General features: G+C 41.6%; 1 protein-coding gene across 2 annotated transcripts in view; it reads left to right on the top strand.

The window, feature by feature from the left end:
• The window catches only part of LOC307024202 (uncharacterized protein), a 94,008-nt gene that overhangs the window by 33,916 nt on the left and 36,274 nt on the right, over nt 1-23,818 (top strand). For both annotated transcript variants that reach the window (XM_079658126.1, XM_079658125.1), the window contains exons 6-10: nt 8,456-8,650; nt 10,091-10,171; nt 11,149-11,261; nt 19,840-19,898; nt 21,425-21,514. In XM_079658126.1, the coding sequence (XP_079514252.1) occupies nt 8,456-8,650; nt 10,091-10,171; nt 11,149-11,261; nt 19,840-19,898; nt 21,425-21,514 (538 nt within the window). The remainder of the gene's footprint in view (nt 1-8,455; nt 8,651-10,090; nt 10,172-11,148; nt 11,262-19,839; nt 19,899-21,424; nt 21,515-23,818) is intronic.

Genomic DNA, 23,818 nt, shown 5'->3' with positions numbered 1-23,818 from the left:
AAGCAACAGCAGGAGCTGGACGACGTGCTAAAGCCTGTACTGCAGTGGGTCAAGTCGCAGCAGCGGCCACCGTGGGAGGAAGTGGCCCTGCTCTCTAAATCGACCAAGGGACTGTGGTCTCAGTTTGAGGCTCTACGCTTGTGTCAGGGTGTACTTCAGCGGGCGTGGAAGGAGCCAGCAACGGGGGAGAAGAGGTGGCAAGTGGTGGTCCCGAGGGGTCTGCAAGAGGCCGTACTCAAGGCCATGCATGGAACCGCAGGTTCTGGGCACTTTGGCGTCACCAAGACGCTCCGGCGCCTTCGTCAGGGCTGCTACTGGGGGCAGTGTAGGAGGGATGTCGAGGACTTCTGTCGCCGCTGTGACCCGTGTATGGCTCGGAAGGGCCGTTCCCATGCTGCACTACGACAGTTTTCCGTGGGGGCCCCGATGGAGAGAGTAGCGGTGGATGTGGTGGGTCCTCTACCTTTGTCAAACCGGGGTAACCGCTACGTGCTCACGGCCATAGACTATTTCACAAAATGGCCAGAGACGTATGCCCTCCCTGATCAAGAAGCAGAGACAGTCACAGATGCCTTGGTGGCCGGCATGTTCAGCCGGTTTGGAGTACCGGAGACCCTGCACAGTGACCAGGGGAGAAATTTCGAGTCCCGGGTGTTTGCCTCCATGTGCACACAACTGGGCATGCACAAAACACGCACCTCCCCTTTGCGACCTCAGAGCGACGGACTAGTTGAGAGATTCCATCGCACCATGGGACAACAGTTGGCCATCCTCACGTCTCAGCATCAGCGCGACTGGGACGAGCATCTGCCCCTGGTGCTCATGGCATGTCGCTCGGCAGTACAGGAGTCCTCAGCCTGTTCTCCGGCCCTCCTCATGTTGGGGAGAGAGCTTCGCACCCTGGCTGTTTTGGCGTTTGGTCAGCCACCAGACTCCCTGGACACGCCTCCAGGGCCCGAGTACGCCAGGAGACTTCAGGACCGCGCACGCCTTTGACGCGATCAGCAGAAAAGCGCTGGGGTGAGACAGAAGCGGAACTATGACACCCGGACAAGAGGGCAGCATTTCCGGGCTGGGGAGCTGGTGTGGGTCTACAGCCCGCAACGCACGAAAGGTCGGTGCCCAAAACTGGACAGCCAGTGGGTGGGTCCTTGCAGAGTACTGGAGAGTGTGGGGGAAGTGGTCTACAGGGTGCAGCTGCCACCCAAGGGGAGAAAAGTGGTTCTCCACAGAGACAGGTTGGCTCCGTACAGAGGAGTCGCTTCCCCACAGGGAAACCCGACTGCTGGCCCTTCGACATCCTCACTCAGGTCCTCCGGCGAGCGGAGCAACAGGAGCAACGCGAAGTGCTACCCACTTCGCGTTCCCCTTTCCCCGCCTGGGCCGGAACCGGCCACCCCAGGCCCCCTGCCGAGAAGGCAGTCACGACCCCCGAGTCGTTTCAGAGACTTTGTGTGTTCGTAAGTTTTTTAGTGAGACTCCTTGTTTATGGTAGAGGGCAAAAATGCACCCTGGTCTCACTGGAAGGGATGGTAGTCCACCCAGACCTTCCTAGTCAAAGTTCAGTGGTGTAGTTATAGTGTTTGTGCTGAGTGTTATTTGTTCCTCGGGGGCGAGGAACTTTGTAGTGGGGGGGTAGTGTAGCGACCCTGTATAGGAGGCTGAGGGTGTCACTCAGGCATCCCCCGTCTCTTGGCCAATCACAGAGCTGCACAGGATGCTGGTCTAGGTGCGGGCCTGTGGTTGGGGGAGCGGACGGGGGAGGGCGGGGAGGTTGTGATGTAGACACTGGTATATATAGGTGTGTGTGTGTGGGAGTTATAGTGGTGTAAGGTGGAAACCCCAAGCTGTACCTGTACCTGTACCTGTATTCCTCTATGCTAATAAGAGTTATTAAAGCCTAATAACTTGCAGCCGGTTTCCGACTCCCTCTGTGAACGTTACAATATATTTATCAGTTTCCTGTTTATTCCTTCACTCCACTGAAATAAGGCCAGAGAGACATATTTAATGATATGGCTATATAGTTTTCATCATCTGTCAATTATCTGCACAACCCTTTGCGTTTTGTTCTTATATTTCTTATATTTCTATAAAATAAATAACATACACCAACAGCAAATAAACCCATTATCTCTTAAACATGTAGCCCTCAAGTTATCAGTTTATTAAATTAAGCTAAAAAAATAACGTATTGAATGTTAAATAGTGCACCTTTGTAATTGTTACAAAGGACTGCATTCAACAGCATTCTCTTCCATGAAAGGCAGAGAACAGCATCAGATTAAACAGGAATAGGTTTACAGTTCAATTACAACCACATGTGCACTGCGTCACATGTGCAGCCCAAACAACTGCACTGTCTGAGCCAAAGGACTTCATGCTGTCAGGTACGTTTTTATTATATAACAAGAGTGAATATATATATATAGTTTTTATATATTTCAGGATATTTAAATTGACAGAGCCTAAAGCATAGTAACATTACACGGTTTGAAGTGAAACAGTCCACACCTTTTGCTAGTCTTTGCTAGCTAGCGTTAGCTGTTACCACATGGGATGTAGCCTTGATTAGCATGCTAATTTAGTTATAATTATTTTATTTCAATGTATTCCTAATTGTAAAACATATTTTTTATATATGAATACTTCAATTTACACCCTAAGTGTGTACCTAGCCTACATCGGCAAAGTAGCATTAGCTTTGACATTTGTTAACTTGCTAGCACCAAACTCACGTTGTGTAGTATTTCACACATTTCGACAAATTAATGCATTATGTCTCCTTATGACTTTGTATGAAAGGGTGAGCTTTGAGTATGACATGGTAAATACAGCCTGGGCATATAACCCCAATATTTCTATTTTATTTTCAGTAATTCCTATAAATTATCGATAAATTCCAGTTCATTCCAGGTAAATGTTCACCTTGAACGCTCCTGAGATTGGCAACATGAATGCACATCATAATCAGGTGTTGATGCTAGGGATTGTAACACTGTTTTTACTGCCTCAATTTGATGTCAGTTCCAGTAGTTGGACTGTTGTCAGTATGCAGATGAATGAACTTGTGTTGTCCCCCTTGTGCAGAGCAGTGCTGCAGTGCTATTTTGGAGCTGAGGAGCTTTAGAGTAAACATAGCTAGATTCTGCCTGTGGTCCCTCTGCTGTCTGTCAGGCTGGTGTTAATGTGTGTGTGTGTGTGTGTGTGTGTGTGTGTGTGTGTGTGTGTGTGTGTGTGTGTGTGTGTGTGTGTGTGTGTGTGTGTGTGTGTGTGTGTGTGTGTGTGTGTGTGTGTGTGTGTGTGTGTGTGTGTGTGTGTGTGTGTGTGTGTGTGTGTGTTTGTGTGTGTGTGTGTGTGTGTGTTTGTGACAGAGGCAGATGGTGAGCAGTGAGGGACTCACCTTGACTGTAGAGTACTTTTTTCCCTACAGCATCCCACTGCCATTCATGACACTTTATCTTGTGTCTAGAATCCTTTGTCTTCACGTTGCCTACATAGTATTCGAGCTCTTTTTAAGCATCTAACATCTGGCTTCCTGCAAAATATCAGGGACAACAGTCGGCTATTGTGTGAAAGTGAAATGCTAAGGATATTATGTGTGATGGAGAATGTCACCCTAACTGAATGTGACAGCACTGCAGAGGCAGTCACTGCACCTGGTCTCACCTCACTGCCTTCACCACTAGATGGCGTTAAAGGACAGGAATCATACTGTCAGGCGCTCTTCATAATGTTATGAAATGAAGGCGTGTAACTGAGCAGCATTAGCAAAGGTATGTCTTGTTTGTTTGTGTGTGTCGATATAAGTCTAAAGATGAATGCACAAATACTCTATGAAAGCTAAAAACAGTGTGTGTGGCCAAACGTGTTTGATTCTGAGCTATAAGTAGAACAATTTGCAAAGTAAATGCCTAATTTTCAGTGTTTATAGACCAGAAACCCCAGTGCAAAGGAAAATCGTATTTTATTAAAATAACCACCCAACACTACTAAATAGTTTGGCATTATTCGTTTTTTATTAGTATACAAACATGTTTCAAAAAGTATATCTATATCCTTCAGTCTAAAATGGTAGATATATTTAAATGAATTAAATAATCACAATATCTAATATATGGTTGAATCATCTACTTAAAATATTCAGGGGCTTATCTTGTCATTTTACAACACAGTCTCAAAACAAAGTGTGATGTAGTTGATTTATGCTACACAAAAAAACAGGACAAAACCAATCAATTTCTGTATTGTTTTTTCTTAAATTGCATCAGTAGGAATAAACTGAATAATATATATTCAAATATTAGAATATTTTGTGTAAATTAAATGCTAATTTTGTGAGGAATAAAGATGTCTGAATCTAAAATGTGTTCATAAGTTTTCAGGCAGATATATTATAAATGTATACTTTTTTGCAACGTATACAGATGTATTAGAAATACGCTTAAGCCTTATTCTAGTTATTTCACTGCAGGCCTTTTACAAATGGGCTACAGTTGGATTACAGTCCATAGTCTGGCCACCCGTGGTTTAGCATGTTCATTTTGCTCCCTCTTTTCTTGCCATTGAGTGACTAGGGCAGGGGTCTGCAACCTTTTTGACCAAAAGAGCCATTTTGCCCCCTTTTCCAACAATTAGTTTTGTCTGGAGCCGCAAAGCATATTTGATAGCTTATATCGTGTCACATTATCACCTCAAAATACAAGATACGAAACATTTTCAACTGTGCAACAAAATATAAATAGTCCTACAAATATTTGTATTTTGTTTCCTTCTTATTTATGTCTAAGCTCAAGGGAGCCAGAGCAGAGGGCATGAACCCGCGGCTCTCGAGCTGCATACGGCTCGTATGCGGCTCGAGAGCCGCGGGTTGCCGACCCCTGGACTAGGGATATAAACTTGTAAATGTTCTCCCAACTTCCTGATAGAACTATTTATATGAGAACAGAATCACACCGGACTAGCGCAGATAAATATTTGTTTTACCACCAATCTTATCGTGATTTTATAACAAGCCTGACTCTGGCAGCCCTGGAGCTGTGGAATCCAGGAGCGAGACAAATATTTCTGGAGTCCATACTTTGATAAAAGTTGGAATTTCACTCCCCTCCCGTCCTCCCCCTCCTCCTCCTTTCCTCACATCTCCCTTTTCAGATAGTCTGCACCATTAGACAGAGGCTCATTGTGCAGAGCCATCCAGTGGACAGAATTAAGCGGGGGATACCGTTAAAGCAAGAATTCTCTCAGGACCTCTTTGCTCTAAATGAGACAATAAAAACAGGTGGCTGAGCCTAAACTCTATTGCTGGCCTAATCTTATGATGGTGCACACACTCCTCAAGCCTTGATGAAGCGTATGCTGTAGACAGATTAGACAATGGACTCATGTGTTAACAAAAGGCCACCAACTCTCTCCCCTGGGCAGTTATTGTTGTAGGAAACAGTTTAAGGCACACACCCAGTGGATATATCACTTCATACCTGGCACATCATATATCTTTGTTTCCTACTAGGTGTGCTCAAAGCTCACACCAGAAACAAGGTGAACCAGAATCTGTACAACACACAGAGGATGGATTTACTGATTGTGTGTAATCGGAGATGCAGAGAGCGAGAGAGAGGAATGAATGGAGGGTAGAAAAGAAAAGGGAGGGGGATTTTTAGGATACAGACAAGCCAAGTTTCATGCCATGCTTAGAATCCAAGGTCAGCAGGGGACAGTGAGAGTTTACACAGTGGAACAGGGAGGGAGAAAGAGAGGGAGGAGTGAAAAGTGGGAACAACAGCAAACAGACTCAGAGGGAAAAAGACAGAGAAGGAGAGGCATTGCAGGACAAACAGAACTTTTACTTTGGAGGGGAAGGAAAACCTGCCGTGAGGATCAAATGACAGCAAACAAAGAGGGAGTGAGAAAGTGGAGGAAAAGATGAAGTCCCTTTTTTGAGTGGAAACCAAGCAGAGGAATGTTAAAGTCTGCAGACCCCAGGGGAGAGACTACAGGTGCTCCTCTGCCACAGTGATGCATTCAGGTTACAAGGCCGGGAGGCGGCGAGGAGGGGTTGTCCGGGCTAGCAGTCAGAGAAGAGGTGGTGTTCAGGGCACAGGAATGAGGACGCCGTCTGTCTTCTGCTGTAAGGGTTCAGCTGCAGTCGGAGAGGAGAGGTATTTGTCGATTAGGCGGTCTTTCCACAGGTAGGTCCCCACCCAGGAACCTGTCTCGCATGTCTTCGCACGTATGTCAGAGGATTTGATTATGAAATTGTGCCTGGGTGTCAGGAGCTGTGTAGTCTCTATTTGCAAGCTGTTCACCTCGATTTTAAAACAGTATAGATCATCTCCCATAAAAATGTTTGCAAATTTGTAGCTATGGTAATGTTGCTTATTCCTCTAGTCTTGATATAGTATTGGACCTAGTCATTGTGATGTTGGCCATTTGTTTGGTTTGTCACCTTGGTTTTTTGGAACTAGAGGCTATGTGAGAGAGTTGAGCTAAGTACAAATTAATGATAAAAATACCTTTTTTTGTAACCAAATGTTACTATTAACTTTCATGAAAACAGTTTGACCTTATTTAAGAAGAAAACATCAATCAATCAATCAATGTTTATTTATATAGCCCAATATCACAAATGTTACATTTGTCTCAGTGGACTTCACAGTTTGTGCAGAATATCAGTATGACAATACGGCACCCTCTGTCCTTAGAACCTCACATCGTACAAGGAAAGACTTCCAGAGAAAACCCCACAGTTTAAAGGGGAACATGGGAGAAACCTCAGGGAGAGCAACAGAGGAAGGATCCCTCTCCCAGGACGGACAGACGTACAATAGATGCCGTGTGTAAATTGAAAAGATAATACATTTACAACATATGTAGTCCAAATGCTTGGAACAACACCCAAACCAAACAACACTGGGATTGAGACCTGTCATCACAAGGTAGCCTTGCCCCAAAGCATACCCTGCTTTATTATTTATTTCACTCTGAATGGGTCTATCATTTACAAAGCAAACATCATGCTGTATTAAAGAAGACACATGTCCGCAGACCACACACATGTCTCTTTTGAAATAAATTGTAGATTTATTTTGATGATCACCTGACTTTTTATCTTGCTCCATTATCATTTTCACATTTGTATTTAGTCACTAGTGCAACACTTTAAGTGTCACATCAGCCTTAGATGTAGCTTGTGTTAATTAGCAGCATGCAAACACATTAAACTACAATGATAGCATTGTAAACATTATACATGCTATGCTAAGCATTTAGCTCAAAGCTCTACAGTGCCTAAGTACAGCCTTACATTGGCTGTAAATGTAGTTCTTGTTCTTCTGTGTTCTTTGTGAAACCAAAGTTGACCATTGAACCCTTCAAGCTTTCTTCCCTAGTGGCCCTGTGTTATTAGTTACTTTTTGCTCTGGTGTGATTTCGTCTGACTCATTTACAGTGTGAGGAAGTGTGCGAAGCAAAGCCCTGGGACTGTGGGTTTTGTTGGCTTGTTCCTCACGCTGAGACATCCAAATGAGAGACTCACTTGTTCAGGAAGTGTTCTTTGCTCTTTGGAATACAACTCTCAGCTGTTTAACTGTCACTTTCTTTCTGTCGGCCCAAGAGCCATGACGAGAATTGTCACACTGCTCTTGACAGCATCAATGAAAGTCAGCATCATGTCGATTTTTAAGTAACTGAACTCAGAGGCCTTGTTTCTGTTATCCAGAAGCCAGAAAAGTAGTTCTATTTCAGCTCAGTGTGACATAACATGCTTACATTATTATTATCACAGGATAATTCAGATGTAGGAAGTGTTGCCCTTCTGAACTGGTTTAAGCTTTGAAGGGGCTTAATTGGGAAGCGATAACAAGCCAGCAAAAGAGATGTGTGAAGTGTATAATCATGCCCAAGCTAGTGTTTGAATATCAAATGATTTACTTACATTTAATGAATGTACAGTATAGGCTTTGTTTACTACTCTGTATATATTACCTCACATCTCTCCCTCCATACTCTATGTCTTTGAATCCTCTTTTATATTCCTCTATCCGCTCACCATTCATCTTATATTTTAAAATACAGTTGTACTTAGATGTTTATTTTTGTACAATCTACTTTCTCTTGATCGGCTTTGCACTTTTCGTCTCCACTATTCTTTTCTTAAACTGCTGGAAACTCACGGTGCTGCACAGATCAGATTTTAGTAATATTACACTATTGATATACCGCAGTTATTAGTTTTATTATTATATCACCATCATTCTTTTGTCCTCTTTTAATGCCCTTCTGTCTTTCCTTTTCAATTATTTAGACAAATATCATTTTTTCTTCTTTCCACTCCTCGACCAAAACATTTCTTAATTTCCCTTTCTTTCCATAATATCCTGTTCTGTCCAATTTATTTGTGTCACTACTTCTGCCCTCTGCTCACCCTCTCAACCCCCACCTGCTGTCTTCTCAGCAGGGACAAGGCCCGTCTGGCGACAGATTCGGAGCTGGACCAGGACCTCAGTGAGCGGCTGGGTCTGGGCAGCAGTGAGACCCTCACCAATGGCAGCCACCGTGCTGACGTGGCAGCCGCCAGACGCCTGGCCAAACGTCTCTTCAACTTGGACGGCTTCAGGAAGTCCGATGTGGCGCGGCACCTCAGCAAGAAGTGAGCTACTTTATGATCTTATTGGGTTGTATCATGAATGCTTATGTAAATGGTAATCGACTGCTTTTAAATAGCGTTTTATTCTCTCTTACCACCTCATTAACAACATTTACAAGTCGTTAATACAGAGCAATGTGCCACTTGCGGAAGCTAACATTCACACATCATTGGCCATTTCATGCCATGTATTTGAATAAAGTATAAAGAAAATCCTAACTTTATACAATTTAGTCTGTCCATCTTGACACGGCTGGCTCACAACACTTAAACCAAGCTATCAAACTGGAAGAAGTAGTTCTAGAATTAAACAGGATTCAGCAGTGGCATAGCCTATTTCCTGAATCAAACGTTTTCAGAATTTCTTTGTGGATGGTTTGGACGGAAAGTTTATGAACAGGGCTCTGCCACAATCAGATAACCACGGACCAATCAGGTGTTTTTCATGATAGGGTATTTCAACGCTTGAGCGTCCCATCGATTGGAGAAGCTTATCTTATAGCTTCCTTGTCTGATATGTGTGCTTGTTTTGTTGCATACGACCCCTTTTTTTTTGCTATCCTGCATTATGTAATAATATTGTTTTGCACTTTTAAAAACGGATAGGGTGTCTGCCGCCCCAACACAAACTGGAAGCTGATTCCACTAAAGAGGATCTTGATAGCAAAAGGCTCTGGCTCCCATTGTACTTTACTTAGAGACTCTAGGAACAACCAATCCCCTGCATTATTGGAACGCAATTCCCTAGTGGGACAGTAGGGTATAATGAGCTCTTTAAGATAGGATGGTGCCTGCCCATTAAAGGCTTTGTAGGTGAGGAGAAGAATAATTAAATTGATATCCTGTGTTGTATAGGGAGACAGTACAAAGCAGCCAAGACAGGAGTAATATGGTCCCTTTGGTCAATACGCGTGCTGCAGCATTTTGAATCAGCTGAAGCTAATGGCACTCTTCTTATCCTAAATGCTAACTCTGGTACTCTGAAACTGTAGGCTTCTTTCTGCTGCATTCTATGTTTATTTAATGATTGAATACTGTTGCACATTCCTATACATTCTGACTGTATGCCACTCTACATTCTGCCGATAAAGATTTGTGTTTCACTGCATCTGCATTCCTGCAGCGATGCTCCGCTCGATCAGCCCGTCAGTCTGTCAGCTGTTTGCTCACTGATGAGAAAACATGTTGGATTAAAGGGTTTTCCTCACTGACAGATGCACCCTGGGAATCTCCTCCTATTGTTTCTGTCCGGTCTGCATCTCCAGCTGACTGACCGACAACACAAACTGAGGCCATTCACTGAGCTTAGAAAGATTAGAAAGAATTTGGATGATTCATTGACACTTTGTGCTTTTATAGACACTGCATTTGGTTTTTGTTGTCTTTATTTTGTTATATTTTCTACTAAGTATGTAATATTATCTCTTGTCTGTCTGTCTACAGTAATGACTTCAGCCGAATGGTTGCAGAAGAGTATCTGAGCTTCTTCGACTTTGCGGGCCTCGCTATTGACCAGGCATTGCGGTGAGAACACATTACTGGATATTTAAAAACACTTATAATTACATTACATATCAATAAATGTTATGTATTAAGTCAGTGCCAGTCTGTTTTTCATAAAACAGTTTGTTAAATCTTAAATTATTGTCTGGCAAATAACCAGCCATTGAAATGTTATTGCACTCCCTCCAAAATAAGATATTCCAATGATTTAATGATTATTCTAGACTATGATGGTGGTCTTGATGTGTGTTATCTCCCTATGAAAAGATGTTGATGATTATGGCTTTGATTTGATCTCATTTGAATTAAAAGTCTTCAATGTTTTTTGTTTGCATGTAGTAAATGCTCTCCACTGTAAAGCGCTGCTCTCTAAAGGGCAGCTTTGGTGTTGCATTCAGAGTAAAATGAGATTGTGTACAGTTCCTACAGCCAGAAGACAGTGTGTATTGTGTAACAGAGGTTTATACTGTAGTCCTTTTATTTTATTTACTCAGATATTTGTTATGCTAATCATGCTGCTTCTATTTTTTCTACTCCACTTTATTTTAAGGCAGTTTAACACATTGAAGTAGAAAATAACTGTTATCCCTGGGCTAATTCCACTATCATGTGTTTTAAATCAGTTTTTTTCCTATTAGAAAACAAAGGTACATTTATTTTAAATGTTAATGTTGAAGGAGGTTGAGGTGGAGTTCATTCCCTTAGTTTTATCTTAGAAGGTAGTTTCTATTCTAAGACTGATCATGTTTTATCAGTTGTAAATAACAAAAAGCAAGGACAGCTGTATGATAAATATATTAAAGTTGAACACGCTATATTTCCCTCTTAAATGTAGTAAATACGTTTAAAGTAAATACAAAACATGAGTAAATATACTAAGGTACCTTCTATCTCTGGCAACTTATTACATTTAATTACATAAAAGTGATGATCACTCTTTGCAGAGGTATTCACATAGAAACTAAGGAACCTGACTGATGTTGTGTTTGTGTGTGCAGGACTTTCCTCCGGCAGTTTGCCCTGATGGGGGAGACTCAGGAGAGGGAGAGGGTGCTGGCACACTTTTCTAAGCGTTATTTGGACTGCAACCCAAAAGTCATACCATCAGAGGGTGAGTCGTACTCATAGGTCGTACTGCAGAGGAGTGTTTCTAAGTACCAGCAATAAAAAAAAAAATATCTGGAACTTTAATACACCCACCCAGCCATCGTTAAAGTGGCAATAAGACATATTTTATAATAACAGTTTATCAACTGACAAGTGAAATCTGTGGAAGCCCATTGGTGACTTAATACAAATGGTTATGCATACAAAATGATATTGTAATTTTATAATAGCATTATAAGTTTCCATATATGTGTGTTATTTAAGTGGATATGCTAATGCATGAAGCTCACACCGGCACAACCCCTAAGCTGTTCTAAAATCACTGTAAAGCATGGCCCCCAAACGTTGGAATAATGATTTTATCCATTGTTCAACGTGGTACGACTTAAACAAATCAAATGAGAAAATTGATTTTATATTTATAAATGTTTAAAAATTGCATTAATCAACTAAAAACAGTTTTTTTGTGCAATAACTTGGGCACTAGAATGATTACAATCCTGTATCAGTTGCCCATTAATTACCTAGATTGTGACAGCCCCCCACAGTCTAATTCGCCCTTTGGAGCTACTCCAAAAGTAAAAGGCTAGAAGGAAAGCTAACGACTGGGCCTGAAACTCTAATTGTGGGTGACTCTGCTGTAAGAGATGTAAAAAGTCTGGGTAGTAAGAACAACACCAAAGTACTCCGTTTTCCCAAAAATATGGACTCTGACTTGGCTGAGAAGATCCTGCATATTGGGGCTGAACATCCAACTGTGAAAAATGTGGTACTGCATATTGGAACAAATGATCTTGTGAAACAACAGTCAGAAGTGCTGAAAGAAGACTTTAAAGGTCACATGTCATGCTTTTCCGGTTATTACCCGTCCCCTTGTGTGTTATGAAGGTTTTTCTGCATGTAAACGGTGTGCAGAGTCAAAACCCATTTCATACAACAATATTATGTCACAATGTTACACAATTCTGTGTCACAGACACATCGCAATACATCCGTAGCCAATTTGAACCCAAACTGTGATCCTCTTTCTACACCAAACCAAGTAGTTTTGCTATATATTTCCTAATTCTCTGACAGAGTGCATAATTAACTCAAATTCCAAGTTATTCTTCAACTGTCTTTTCTTATAAGATCTGGGTGTAATTTTCTTAGTTTTGTCCATTTTCTATCAGTTATGATAACATTGCGTTCACATAAGTCATCATCAGATCGGTGAATGTGGCAACATAACTTCAATATCTACACGCCCATGTCATTTTAAACAGATTATCTACATTACTTTATTTAGAGGTAAAGTAGGGATACGGTCAATTCTGCCATTACATTCAAAGACTTGCACAGTGACTCAAAGTTGAATCAGATGTTGTGTCTGTAAACTGTGATGGATACTTAAAGGTCCCATGTCATGCTTTTCCGGTTATTACCCGTCCCCTTGTGTGTTATGTAGCTTTTTCTGCATGTAAACGGTCTGCAGAGTCACAAACCTTCAAAGTACACCCTGTAGCGAGTAAAACTCTAAAACAGAAAATACCTCCCCAAAACGCCTCGTTGGTGAAACGTCATCATGACGTGATCATTCATTTTGATTGGGTACGTGCTTACGAAAGCACGTACCCGGAACTAAATGGGCCAATCCGTGGAGCCGTTACGTTAAGCCCCCGCTGATTGGTCCAAATGGACCAATCCACACACACACACTCAGTGCAGGAAGCGCTGCTGATTTCTGCTCCCTGCTGCAGGCTGATAACAGACAGTTGGGATCGCGCAAAATTCTCTCTGCAGACCCATTCTCACAGCGTTTATCAACCTATAAACCTTTTTCTTACTCAATATCAAGCCACACTTATTGTTTATATTTCGGCTGTGACTTTGTGTGTTTTCAGGTTGAGTTTGGCTGTGTTTGGCTCTGTATCGCTAAACGAAGGAAATCACGGAGGGGGGGGGAGGAGCTGCAGCGAGCCGTTTAGTGGAGAAAGTGAATACTGCTGAATACACATACTTTACAGAGATGCTGTATGCGAAACCAATGTGAGTTTGGAAAATTGCACAGTATTTTTCTATTTTAGTATACCTCAACAATGGAATTATGATCAGTGGAAATGGCCTTGACATGTGACCTTTAAATGTTTGTTGGAAACTGTCAGCTCTCTAATGGCGCATTTCAATTACAGCGCGGTTTAAGCATGTTTTTGTTGCGTTTCCACTTGGGGTAGTTCCGGCTAACGAGTACTGTTTCACAGTTGTTCTGGCTCTCCAAAATCCAGGTTCTTTCCGGGCCAACAACCGGGCTGAATATGCTAAACTAGTAAGAGAATCGCTGGCAAGGGGGCTACAACTAGAAACAAAATGAACATATTTGACCGTGATTTAATTGTAATACACGTTCCAAAATGATGCCGAAGTAACAACATACTGATACCGGATAGTAAAAACCATGAATTAATGCTTTGACAAGTCTGTAGACAGACGGCAGGCGAAAACCTTTTAAAATGCATGTTTTCTGAATGGAGATCGGCTAAGCTAACGTTGTATATGCTCCGACCGTCCACACTCACAACAACGGCCTATACAGACATAAATAAACCAGCGACCGTATTCGCCATCACACAGACAGTCTGTGGTTTGTACTTGTTTAACTTTTGTGGAGAGATTCAACAGACTGTTTGCACTGAACACGTGGCTTTCAACTGCCTATACTGACCATTCTGTCCATTCTATTGACAATTTTAACTTTTTCTGGGACCGCAGACATCTTTTCAAGGCAGATGGAGTTTGCCTGAACAAGTCAGGAGTAAAATTGTTTATCTCTTAAAGAGCAAATTCCAGGTTAAAGACACCTGTGAATAAATGTGTAGGAAAATGATGAATACACTAGATTTTCAAAAAAATATACAGAAATATACACTACAGTGACATCTGGCGTCGTTTTTGTAAGAAGTGTTCACTTCCGCATAAAAAAGCCTCGGCACGTGACCTCCCGCGTGTGACGTAACATGGGGGAAACAAGGGGGAGAGCGGCCGGTGTAACGTATTAATAAATATGGATCCCAATGCTAGTTTCGACACAGAAGATACAGAAAAAGTTGAACATGAATATTCGAATGCATATGACGGACCACAACCTTATAATTATGAGCCTGCTAGGCGTCCAAGAGAACAGGAGCAGCCAAGGATAGAAGAATTAACGGCCATCGGAGAGAAATTGAGCTGTGGTGTGAGGAGAGCCAGTGGAGAACTGGGCAGCTATCTTGGTGAGTGACCGGCGTTAGCTACAGAATGTTAGCTAACGTCACATCACAATATTGTGAAGTTAGCTATCATATATCAGGCTATAACTAACGTAGCATTGATAATATAGTAACGTTACTGGCAGGACTGTTGATACTGATACATAACAGAAACTAATGCGCAAGTATCAGCCGTATCTCGCGTTACCTAATGCAACTCCACACTACGGTGCTGTGAACCGGAGGGGAGACGCGAGATATGGCTGATACTTGACGATCTGGCGGAGAAAGGTTCTGGAGCCTCCGTTGATAAGCCGTTGTAAATGGCTTGATGGAAAGCAGGTGTGTAGTCGGGGAGGGTGCACAGCTGATTGCAGCAGGTGAGTGGAGGTTGAGCCGGGAGCCAGGAGTGACAGCCACCATGCACACACAAACAACACAGACAGGGGGAAACAAACAAACCCAAAGGAGACGGCTGGAGCAGTACAGCCACCACAGCGTTACCTAATGCAACTCCACACTACGTATTACGGTGCTGTGTACCGGAGGGGAGAGAGAGAGAGCAGCGAAGGGGGGGGAGAGAGAAGTAATACCGTTTCCTGATAAAGCTGTGGAGAGTATGTGCTGCAGGGAGGTGGATGCACAACGCACCCAGGAACGAACGCTAGCTCCGGTCCTTTTTACTGTGGACTCGATGTCCTGACAGGCTGGTATTTGTGTAACCTGCACAAACACAATACTGCACCATGATTACAAATGGTGAAATACAATGTAAAACTACAGAAAAATACCAGCTCACTAAAACACAACCGCTCAACTCAAAGCAACTACTAACTATACCCACGGTCAGAGAGCGGAGATGTTTACCCTTTGTTATGTAATATGACGCGTTTGAAGTATGACCTTAAAAAAAAGCAGTTTTTAAGAGCAGAGCTCAAAATTGCTCCTTTCCCTCTGAATTCCTGCCCTTATGTCTCGTAAAACATATCAAATCCTACATTCACTTTTTTAATTGTAATTTTCAAGCAAGTTTAAGCTTAAATGTAGAAAAAAAAAAAACCTGCAAGATGCTCTTTAACATATTCAACTGCCTGTGTTCGTGTTGCACGGTGTACCGATACTTGAAAGGTACCGCGATACCCTGACGTTAAAAACGTTACGATTCCTCCATTTCATTAGTATCGGTACTTTAAGAATGACGGGGGAAAGTACTCCGGTGATAAAGTGCCGTTTTAATAAGAGCCGTGTGTTCAGCGCTCTGCTTCCACTCCCTGCACTGCAGCCGTGCCTGCAGTCCCTCCCCTCTTAAGCACGCTCTAAGTGCCTCCCCTCTCTCGTGCACGCGCTAGCTGCCAGAGCATGTGAGAAGACGAGAAGAAGCATGGCTGCAAGTGGGAGTGTAACTGCCGCTGCGCCTCGGCTTGTTGACAAAAAAGACGCCAGAAAGCGAAAAACAAAAAAGTTGTTTATAGATGATGCCTAATTGTATTTAATACAAATTCTTGTCATTTATTTTATTTATTGTTCTCATTGTTTAAAAGTTTGGAATCGCAATTCTTGACTTGGTATCGGTATCGAAACCAAAATGTTGGTATCGTGACAACACTAGCCTGCGTCATCAATCTGTTCCCTCTGCCAAGGACAAGCGACAAGAGGAATCAAAACAGGAAAAAGACACAACACATCACGCATAAAACCTTGAAGAAATATCACTGCACCCGCAGTGTCTTGATTATGGGAGACCTATGAGACAAATGGTGGAGTCTCCACCGCCCCTCACCCTTTCACACTCGCCCCCCCTCGTGGAGTTCGATGACCACATGAAGGAAATGCACAGGGTTGCCACCAATTCCTTCCTGGAGTTCACTGAAAATATGAAGGCGATACAAAGGTCCTTGACCCCGTCCCTCAACGTTGCCCACCAGAATCACAGAAGAAGAGACGCGCACCTTCTCCCCCGTCTTCATCACCATGCCTACCACAATCATCCGGACCAAAACGTCCTCTCCCCCTTCAATAAAGCATCTGCAGTCTCCGAAGCCTGATAAGGATGTGTGTGTACAAAACGCAGCAAACTCTAACTGATATTTGCTGGGTCCTGGCTCAAGGGCGTATGGCACTCTCAACTCTTTCCAGGACATGCCGGGGCCCTGCCTGCCAGTAGCTTTGCCGATATCTGTGTTGATAGGTAATAGATTAAGAGCGGTGAATCAGCTTGGAAACAGGAAGTGCTCAAACGTTTCTGTGAGTTTATGAAATTTAGCAGTGATTCCATGTCAGCCACAGCTTGTCACAAAAAATCTGACTGATAGTGTATTCAACAAACTTAAACTAGCTTTATTAAATGTCAGATCTTTGCCAGGAAATACATTTTTAATCCATGATTTTATCACTGAGCACAATCTCGATTTTATGTTTTTAACAGAAACTTGGATTGAACAAAATAACAGTGCAGCTTTTCTTATCCAATCAACACCTCCCAACTTTAGTTTTATGAGTCAGGAAAGAATGCATAAAAAAGGATTTGGAGTTTCTATTTTGTTCAAGGATTCCCTTCAATGCAGGAAGACATCTTATGGGAACTTTTCTTCTTTTGAATATGTGGCCCTTCAGCTGAAATGCTCCTCTCGAGCTCCGTTCCTAAATATCTATAGACCACCCAAATACTGTGCAAGCTTTTTTGATGACTTTACTGAACTGCTGTCTATAGTGTGTATTGACTTTGACCGTCTAGTCATTGTTGGTGATTTTAACATCCATGTTGACAACCCCCAGGACAGAGGGGCTAAAGAACTGTGTTGTGTTCTTGATAACTATGGACTGACTCAGCATGTGACGGAGCCCACGCACAATAAGGGGCACACTCTGGACTTAATCATCTCAAAGGGTCTGAATATCTCTAAGGTTGTGGTGACTGATGTTGCACTCTGATCATTCCTGTGTTTTCTTTGAGAGCTCTATTTCTGTTCACAAAAATGTAAAAAAAGAGGTACCCATAAAGCGATATTTAACTGAAAATACTAGGGAAATGTTTACTGGAATTTTTCTTCCACACTTGCCCCTGCTAACATTTCAGTAAATGAGCTAGTAGATCATTTTAATTCAAAAATAAAAATGTTATAGATGCCATTGCTCCAACTAAGATAAAGGAAGTGACTGGCGAGAAAATATCTCCATGGAGAAAGGCCATGACCGTGAGAACAGAAAAAAATTCATTTTTAAATCTTTAAAAAGAGACTTGGCCTTTATCATTTGGAATTGAAAAACGCACGACAGTCTTTCTTCTCTGAGATCATTGCCAAAAACAAAAACAACGCACATGCCTTATTTGCTACTGTTGACAGACTAACAAACCCCCCAGTGTCAGTAGCCTCTGAATTTCTATCCACCAGGGCCTGCAATGATTTTGCCTCCTTCTTCACTGACACAATTCAGAAAATTAGACAAGCAGTCAGTGCCTCTGCATCAGGTACAGCAAATGTGTTGTCCCTATGTCCACCTAAAATCAATTCAGACATCATGACACAATTCCATCAGATTAATGATAAAAACCTAGAGGACATTATACAACATCTGAAATCCTCCTCCTGTTGCCTTGATATTATTCCAACAGGATTTTTCAAAAATGTTTTCCATTGCATGGCCTCAGATCTACTTCATATAGTTAACAAGTCTCTTCACTCAGGTGTTTTTTCACAGGCCCTGAAAACTGCAGTCATTAAACCACTCTTAAAAAAGAATAATCTAGATGCTTCAGTAATGAACAATTACAGGCCCATATCAAACCTGCCATTTCTAGGTAAAATCATTGAAAAAGTAGTTTTTCGACAGTTGAGTAATTTCTTGCATTTAAATAACTGTTTGGATGTGTTCCAGTCAGGCTTTCGTCCAAACCACAGCACTGAGACTGCTCTTGTAAAGGTCTTCAATGACATCCACTTAAACACAGACAGTGGCAGAACTTCAGTGTTAGTATTATTAGATCTCAGTGCTGCATTTGACACTGTTGACCACAACATATTACTAGACGGACTAGAAAACTGGGTGGGACTTACGGCAACAGTTCTAAATTGGTTTGAATCCTACTTAAAGGACAGAAACAACTTTGTTCCTATAGGTCAATACAAATCTGAGTTGACAAATATGACATCTGGGGTACCTCAAGCCTCCATCCTGGGGCCTCTTCTCTTTAACATCTACATGCTACCACTGGCTCAGATAATGAAAAACAACAAAATAAGTTACCATAGCTATGCGGGTGACACACAAATGTATGTAAGCATTTCACCAGGAGACTATGCTCCAATTCAAACACTGAGTAAGTGCATTGAACAAATCAATGACTGGATGTGTCAGAACTTTCTCCAATTAAATAAAGATAAAACTGAGGTAATGGTTTTTGAAGCCAAGGCAGAACGTATAAAATGTAGCGCTGAGCTTCAGTCTGCAATGTTCAAAACAACAGATGAAGCCAGAAATCTAGGTGCAGTCATGGACTCTGACCTGAGTTTCAACAGTCACATTAAAACAGTTACTAAATCAGCCTACTATCACCTAAAGAATATTTCTAGGATTAAAAGACTAATGTCACAGCAGGATTTGGAAAAACTTGTGCATGCTTTTATCTTCAGTAGACTGGACTACTGTAATGGTGTCTTTGCAGGTCTCACTAAATATCTATTAGAAAGCTGCAGCTGATTCAGAACGCTGCTGCTCGAGTCCTCACTGACACTAAGAAAGTGGATCACATCACTCCAGTTCTGAAGTCTTTACACTGGCTTCCTGTGTGTCAAAGAATTGATTTAAAAATACTGCTGCTGGTTTATAAAGCACTGAATGGTTTAGGCCCAAAATACATTTCTAACCTACTGCCAAATTATGAACCATCCAGAACTCTCAGGTCTTCTGGGACTGGTCAACTTTCTGTCCCCAGAGTCAGAACTAAACAAAGAGAAGCAGCGCTCAGTTATTATGCTCCAAATATCTGGAACTGCACTGGAACTTTTATCCATGTATTTTTTTCTTTTAATGTTTTTTTTTTATTATCTTTGCTTTTTAATGACTGTTTTTAAATGCCATTTTCTTAATGTCTTTCATCTTTGTAAAGCACTTTGAATTGCCTTGTGTTGAAAGGTGCTATATAAATAAACTTGCCTTGCCTTGCCTTCACCGTTTCATTGTGAACCTAAAATATTAGTACACTTCTCAGCGGGTGGGCTTGCCCTTGCAGGCAGGACAAGCTCTAGTTCTGCTTTAAAGCGACCTAGAGGTGAGGGACGGGGCAGACTGTCCTTATCTGATTATTTATAAACGGTGTAATCACAATTCATTAACCATTCTGTATTTATCCTCTAGATGCAGTTCACACTCTCACCTGCGCCATCATGCTGCTGAACACTGATCTACATGGTCAGGTGAGTAATGACTAGTATGTGATGGAAGCATTGCTGGATTTGAGACTGTTGACGCCGTGCAAAGACATATAAACAACCCAACCACCTTTCCTATAAAGGAGCAAAACACACATACTTCATAGTTGTTTAGCCTCTTTTAGTATTTTGTGTCTCTCTCATTCTGTTCATTTTTTAGGTAATTTTGTGTCTCTTTGTGTTGTTTATTGTTATTTTGTGGCTCTTTAAAGTCAGTGTGAGTGTCTTTGGGGTCATTTTGTGTTTCTCTGTATTAATTTTGTGTATATTTGAAGTCATTTTTATATAATTTCTGGGTCAATCTGTGTCTCTTTGAAGCCATTTTGTGTCTCTTTGAGGTCACTTTGTCTTTTTTCAGTTGCTTCTCATCTCTCTGCAGTCCTTTTGTGGTGATTTTGTGTTTTTTGCAGTTGATTTGCATGTGTTTGTAGTTGTTATGTGTTCCTCTGTGGTCATTTTGTGTCTTTTCTTCGTTGGTACATGTGTCTTCAAGTGACATTTTCGGGTCAAGGCCAGTGGGGCCTCTAAAACTTTGTCCCCCTTGGCCTCTGCCAGGTAGGCTTGTCCAATAATCCATCCATGTCTGGCTTACATATGTACACGTGTTGCATTCAGGTAAAGAAAAAAACGTATAAAAGGTGATTTTTAAGAGCAGAATTCTCCTCAGATGCCCTTTTGATTAACTCTGGAGTTTGGGGAATATAAGCCTGATCAGCAGCTGATCTGCAGGTCTGCCTGCTGAGCTCCTCTCACCATCATTAATGTGCTACTATTATAGTCAGAGCCTCGCTGTGCAAATCTGGGCCACTCTTCTCAGTGATAGTACAGCTCTGCGGATGAATGATTAATTAAAGTGGCTCAAGAAAATCAGCTTCTTTAGGAAAGTTTAAACTAATTTGAACTGATATACCGTAAGTGTGATCTCATTGGTGACTCTGATCATCATCACTTTCATCCTCTTTCAAATGTTTCAATTAATCTAGAAAATATTTCAAAAATGACCTCGTTTTTTTGAAGAATAAGTAGTTAAGATAAGATGTTGTTTTGTAATCTCAAAAATACTATATACATGATTTCAGTCATTGTTGTAACCCATTTAAATGTGTGTCTGTTATAAAATCACAGTATTTTTCAATTCACTTTTATTCCATTATGATATATTATTATAGCTTATACTGCTTACTACCCTGCAGTGTATATCAAATAATAAAAAATGGGCTCCAGATTTAACAGATGCACATTGTAGTGATGAACACTTTAATGCATCAATAATTCTAATCCAGTGATTACACCATTTGATTGTAAAAGGATAAATCCTGCATCAAGAGTACTTTAGTATTTAGATGCTAATATTGTTGTACTTTGACTAAGATAGACAAATCATGATTTGTACTTGTTACTGAGTAGTATCACATTGTCGTCTTGATATTTCTACAGAGTTCTGAATACCTTTTCCACCACTGTGTGTAAATATTGGTATGTAATTAAAGCCAATATTCCATTGTTTTCAGAACATCGGTAAGAGGATGTCGTGCACGCAGTTCATCAGCAACCTGGAGGGACTGAACGACGGCCAAGATTTTCACAAGGATCTGCTTAAAGTAAGTCTAAAATAGCACACACACACGCGCATGCTGTCATGCACAGACACAAGACGAGAGCAGACTGTGTGTGCCAGCATTGTATTGTCCCTCCGATCTAGCTGTCTGGCCTGCGCTCACTGCCAGCTGGCTTTCACCACATCTCCAGAGGCCTCCAATCAGAAGCCTGCCTGCACCCAACACTTCCTGGTATACTCCAGCTGAAAGACGAATTGTTATGTGATGTGGAGCCGCCCCTCGGGGCATCTGCAGCGTTAGATTAGGCTTTTAGTTTAACCCAGTTTACTTTGGTTGCAATAGATATAGTGAGCCATCAGACGGCGGGGTCAGACGGAGGGTTGGGGCCACGTGATGTGGTGAAATAACCCAATCAGTGCAGGCAGCCTAATGATGATGTCGTTGATTCGTTTTGTCTGCTGAGTGGTCCGTCAACATGCCACAGGACCCCAGAGTGCAAGTCAACAAGTTGTAATGGGGTATTTATAATGCATGAGGGGCAGAGAGCGAGGTCACGTCCGTCTGCCGCAATGAATTGTGAAATGAAAAGCTGTTATTACAGTAGGAGCACATAGTTTCCATGAGAGAGAAATAGAGAGAGAAAGAAACAGTTTCACAGACTTGCATTAGATGTTTTATTAATGCTTGTATGGATCCCGGAACAGGCTTTTAATCATGCCTTCCATTTTCCACAAACTCTTTTATTCTCTTTCATTCTCAATGAGAGTCCGTCTCACCCTCCAGCTACACTCTTTTCTCTCCTTCTCTTGTTCTCACATTTTAAATGTTCTAGCCTGCCCAATCTCACTTTTCCTTATCTTGACTCTGTTAAGCCTCGGTGCAGTATAACTCCATCTCCAGACTGAGTGCCAGCTTTTATCCACCCAGATTAAACTCTCCGTTCCTGATCGTCTTCTTTTCGCCCTCCTCTGATTCACTTTCGACTTTGTGTTATTTCTCTTCAAAGTTCTTAATAGGTGGTTGAGGGATTTACTAAATTAGGTTGTACTCTTAAAACTGAAAGGGACCCTTTTATGCTTTTGGGTGTATCCCTTTCCTGTAGTGTGTAATATAGGTTTTTGTGCATGTAAATGGTCTGCAAAGGCTTAAATGCCTGCCTGAAACACCTTCATTGGACATTTGTTTACTTCTGTAACATAGTGACATCCATATGTTACACTCACGCTCCTATTGGCAAGCGCTCCAACACATTGTGGCATAGGCTTAGGGGCGGAACATCTCTAATCGGTTGACCAATCACAACAGAGCCTGACAGCTAACCAATCAGAGCAGATGGGCTCTGGTTTCAGACAGAGGGTGAAAAAGGTGCTGTAGAACAGGCAGTATGAGAAATAAAGAGCTTTTTGAACATTAAAGAAGGGAGACATGTCCCAGTAGAGACACAGAATACAAATATAAACCTGAAAATGAGCATATTACAATCTTAAAGGATTCCCTGTACTAAAGTAGAACTAAATGTACATTTAAAGAGTTATTTGTTGCTGTTTTCATTTTTAATAACGCAACTACATTTGAAGAGATTTGAGAACTGAGTTGGTCCATTCAAGTGAGTAGCTCCGAATGACATTTGGTTTTAATACAGAATTCCTTCTTTGAAGGAAACTGAGCTGCAGTTTAACAGTTACACTTCCCAGTTAGTTTGACAGCTTTATATAACAACTACAATTTATCGAAACATTTTGATGTTGCGACTTTTTAAGTATTTTTGTTAGGCATACAGGTTAATAATACAGGGGTAATTTATTGCCATTTTTCAACAAAGGCTTGCGCAAAACAATTGCATTTCAATCCCACCAAGCAATACTATTACATACAAATGTATTTCTCTTAGTACCATTTTCTTTCTTGTTTTTGTCCCTCCCTGTTTCTCTGTTATCTCTTCATCATTTCCTGCAACAAAATAATTGCCATCCCCTCCTCCATCCGTGTATTCCCCATTTCCTATCCTCATTTTCCTGCTTTCCCATTTCCCCCTTCGTGTCTGGTATCTGTGTATGTGCTTTAAATACATTAGGATTCAGCCTGAGAAATCCCTCACTCTGGGCCATTTTCTCACTGCTGTTTATTCTGCACAACACACATGTACTGTATATCTCACACATTGCCCCAGACTCACCACTTGTTTACTCTGTTATCTTATTCACAACAATATTATATCGAACATTGTGCTTGCATCAAATGTTTCCTTTATTTCTTTGCCATCCTTCAGTCCCTTTTTCCGTCCCCTATCTTTTAATTTTAAGTGGTTAATACTGCCCTAGTACAGCATTCAATATCTTCCTCTCA

The sequence above is a fragment of the Notothenia rossii genome (genome assembly GCF_949606895.1).
Source record: "Notothenia rossii genome assembly, chromosome: 11".
NCBI classification, from domain to species: domain Eukaryota; kingdom Metazoa; phylum Chordata; class Actinopteri; order Perciformes; family Nototheniidae; genus Notothenia; species Notothenia rossii.
This window is presented reverse-complemented; position numbering and strand designations above follow the sequence as displayed.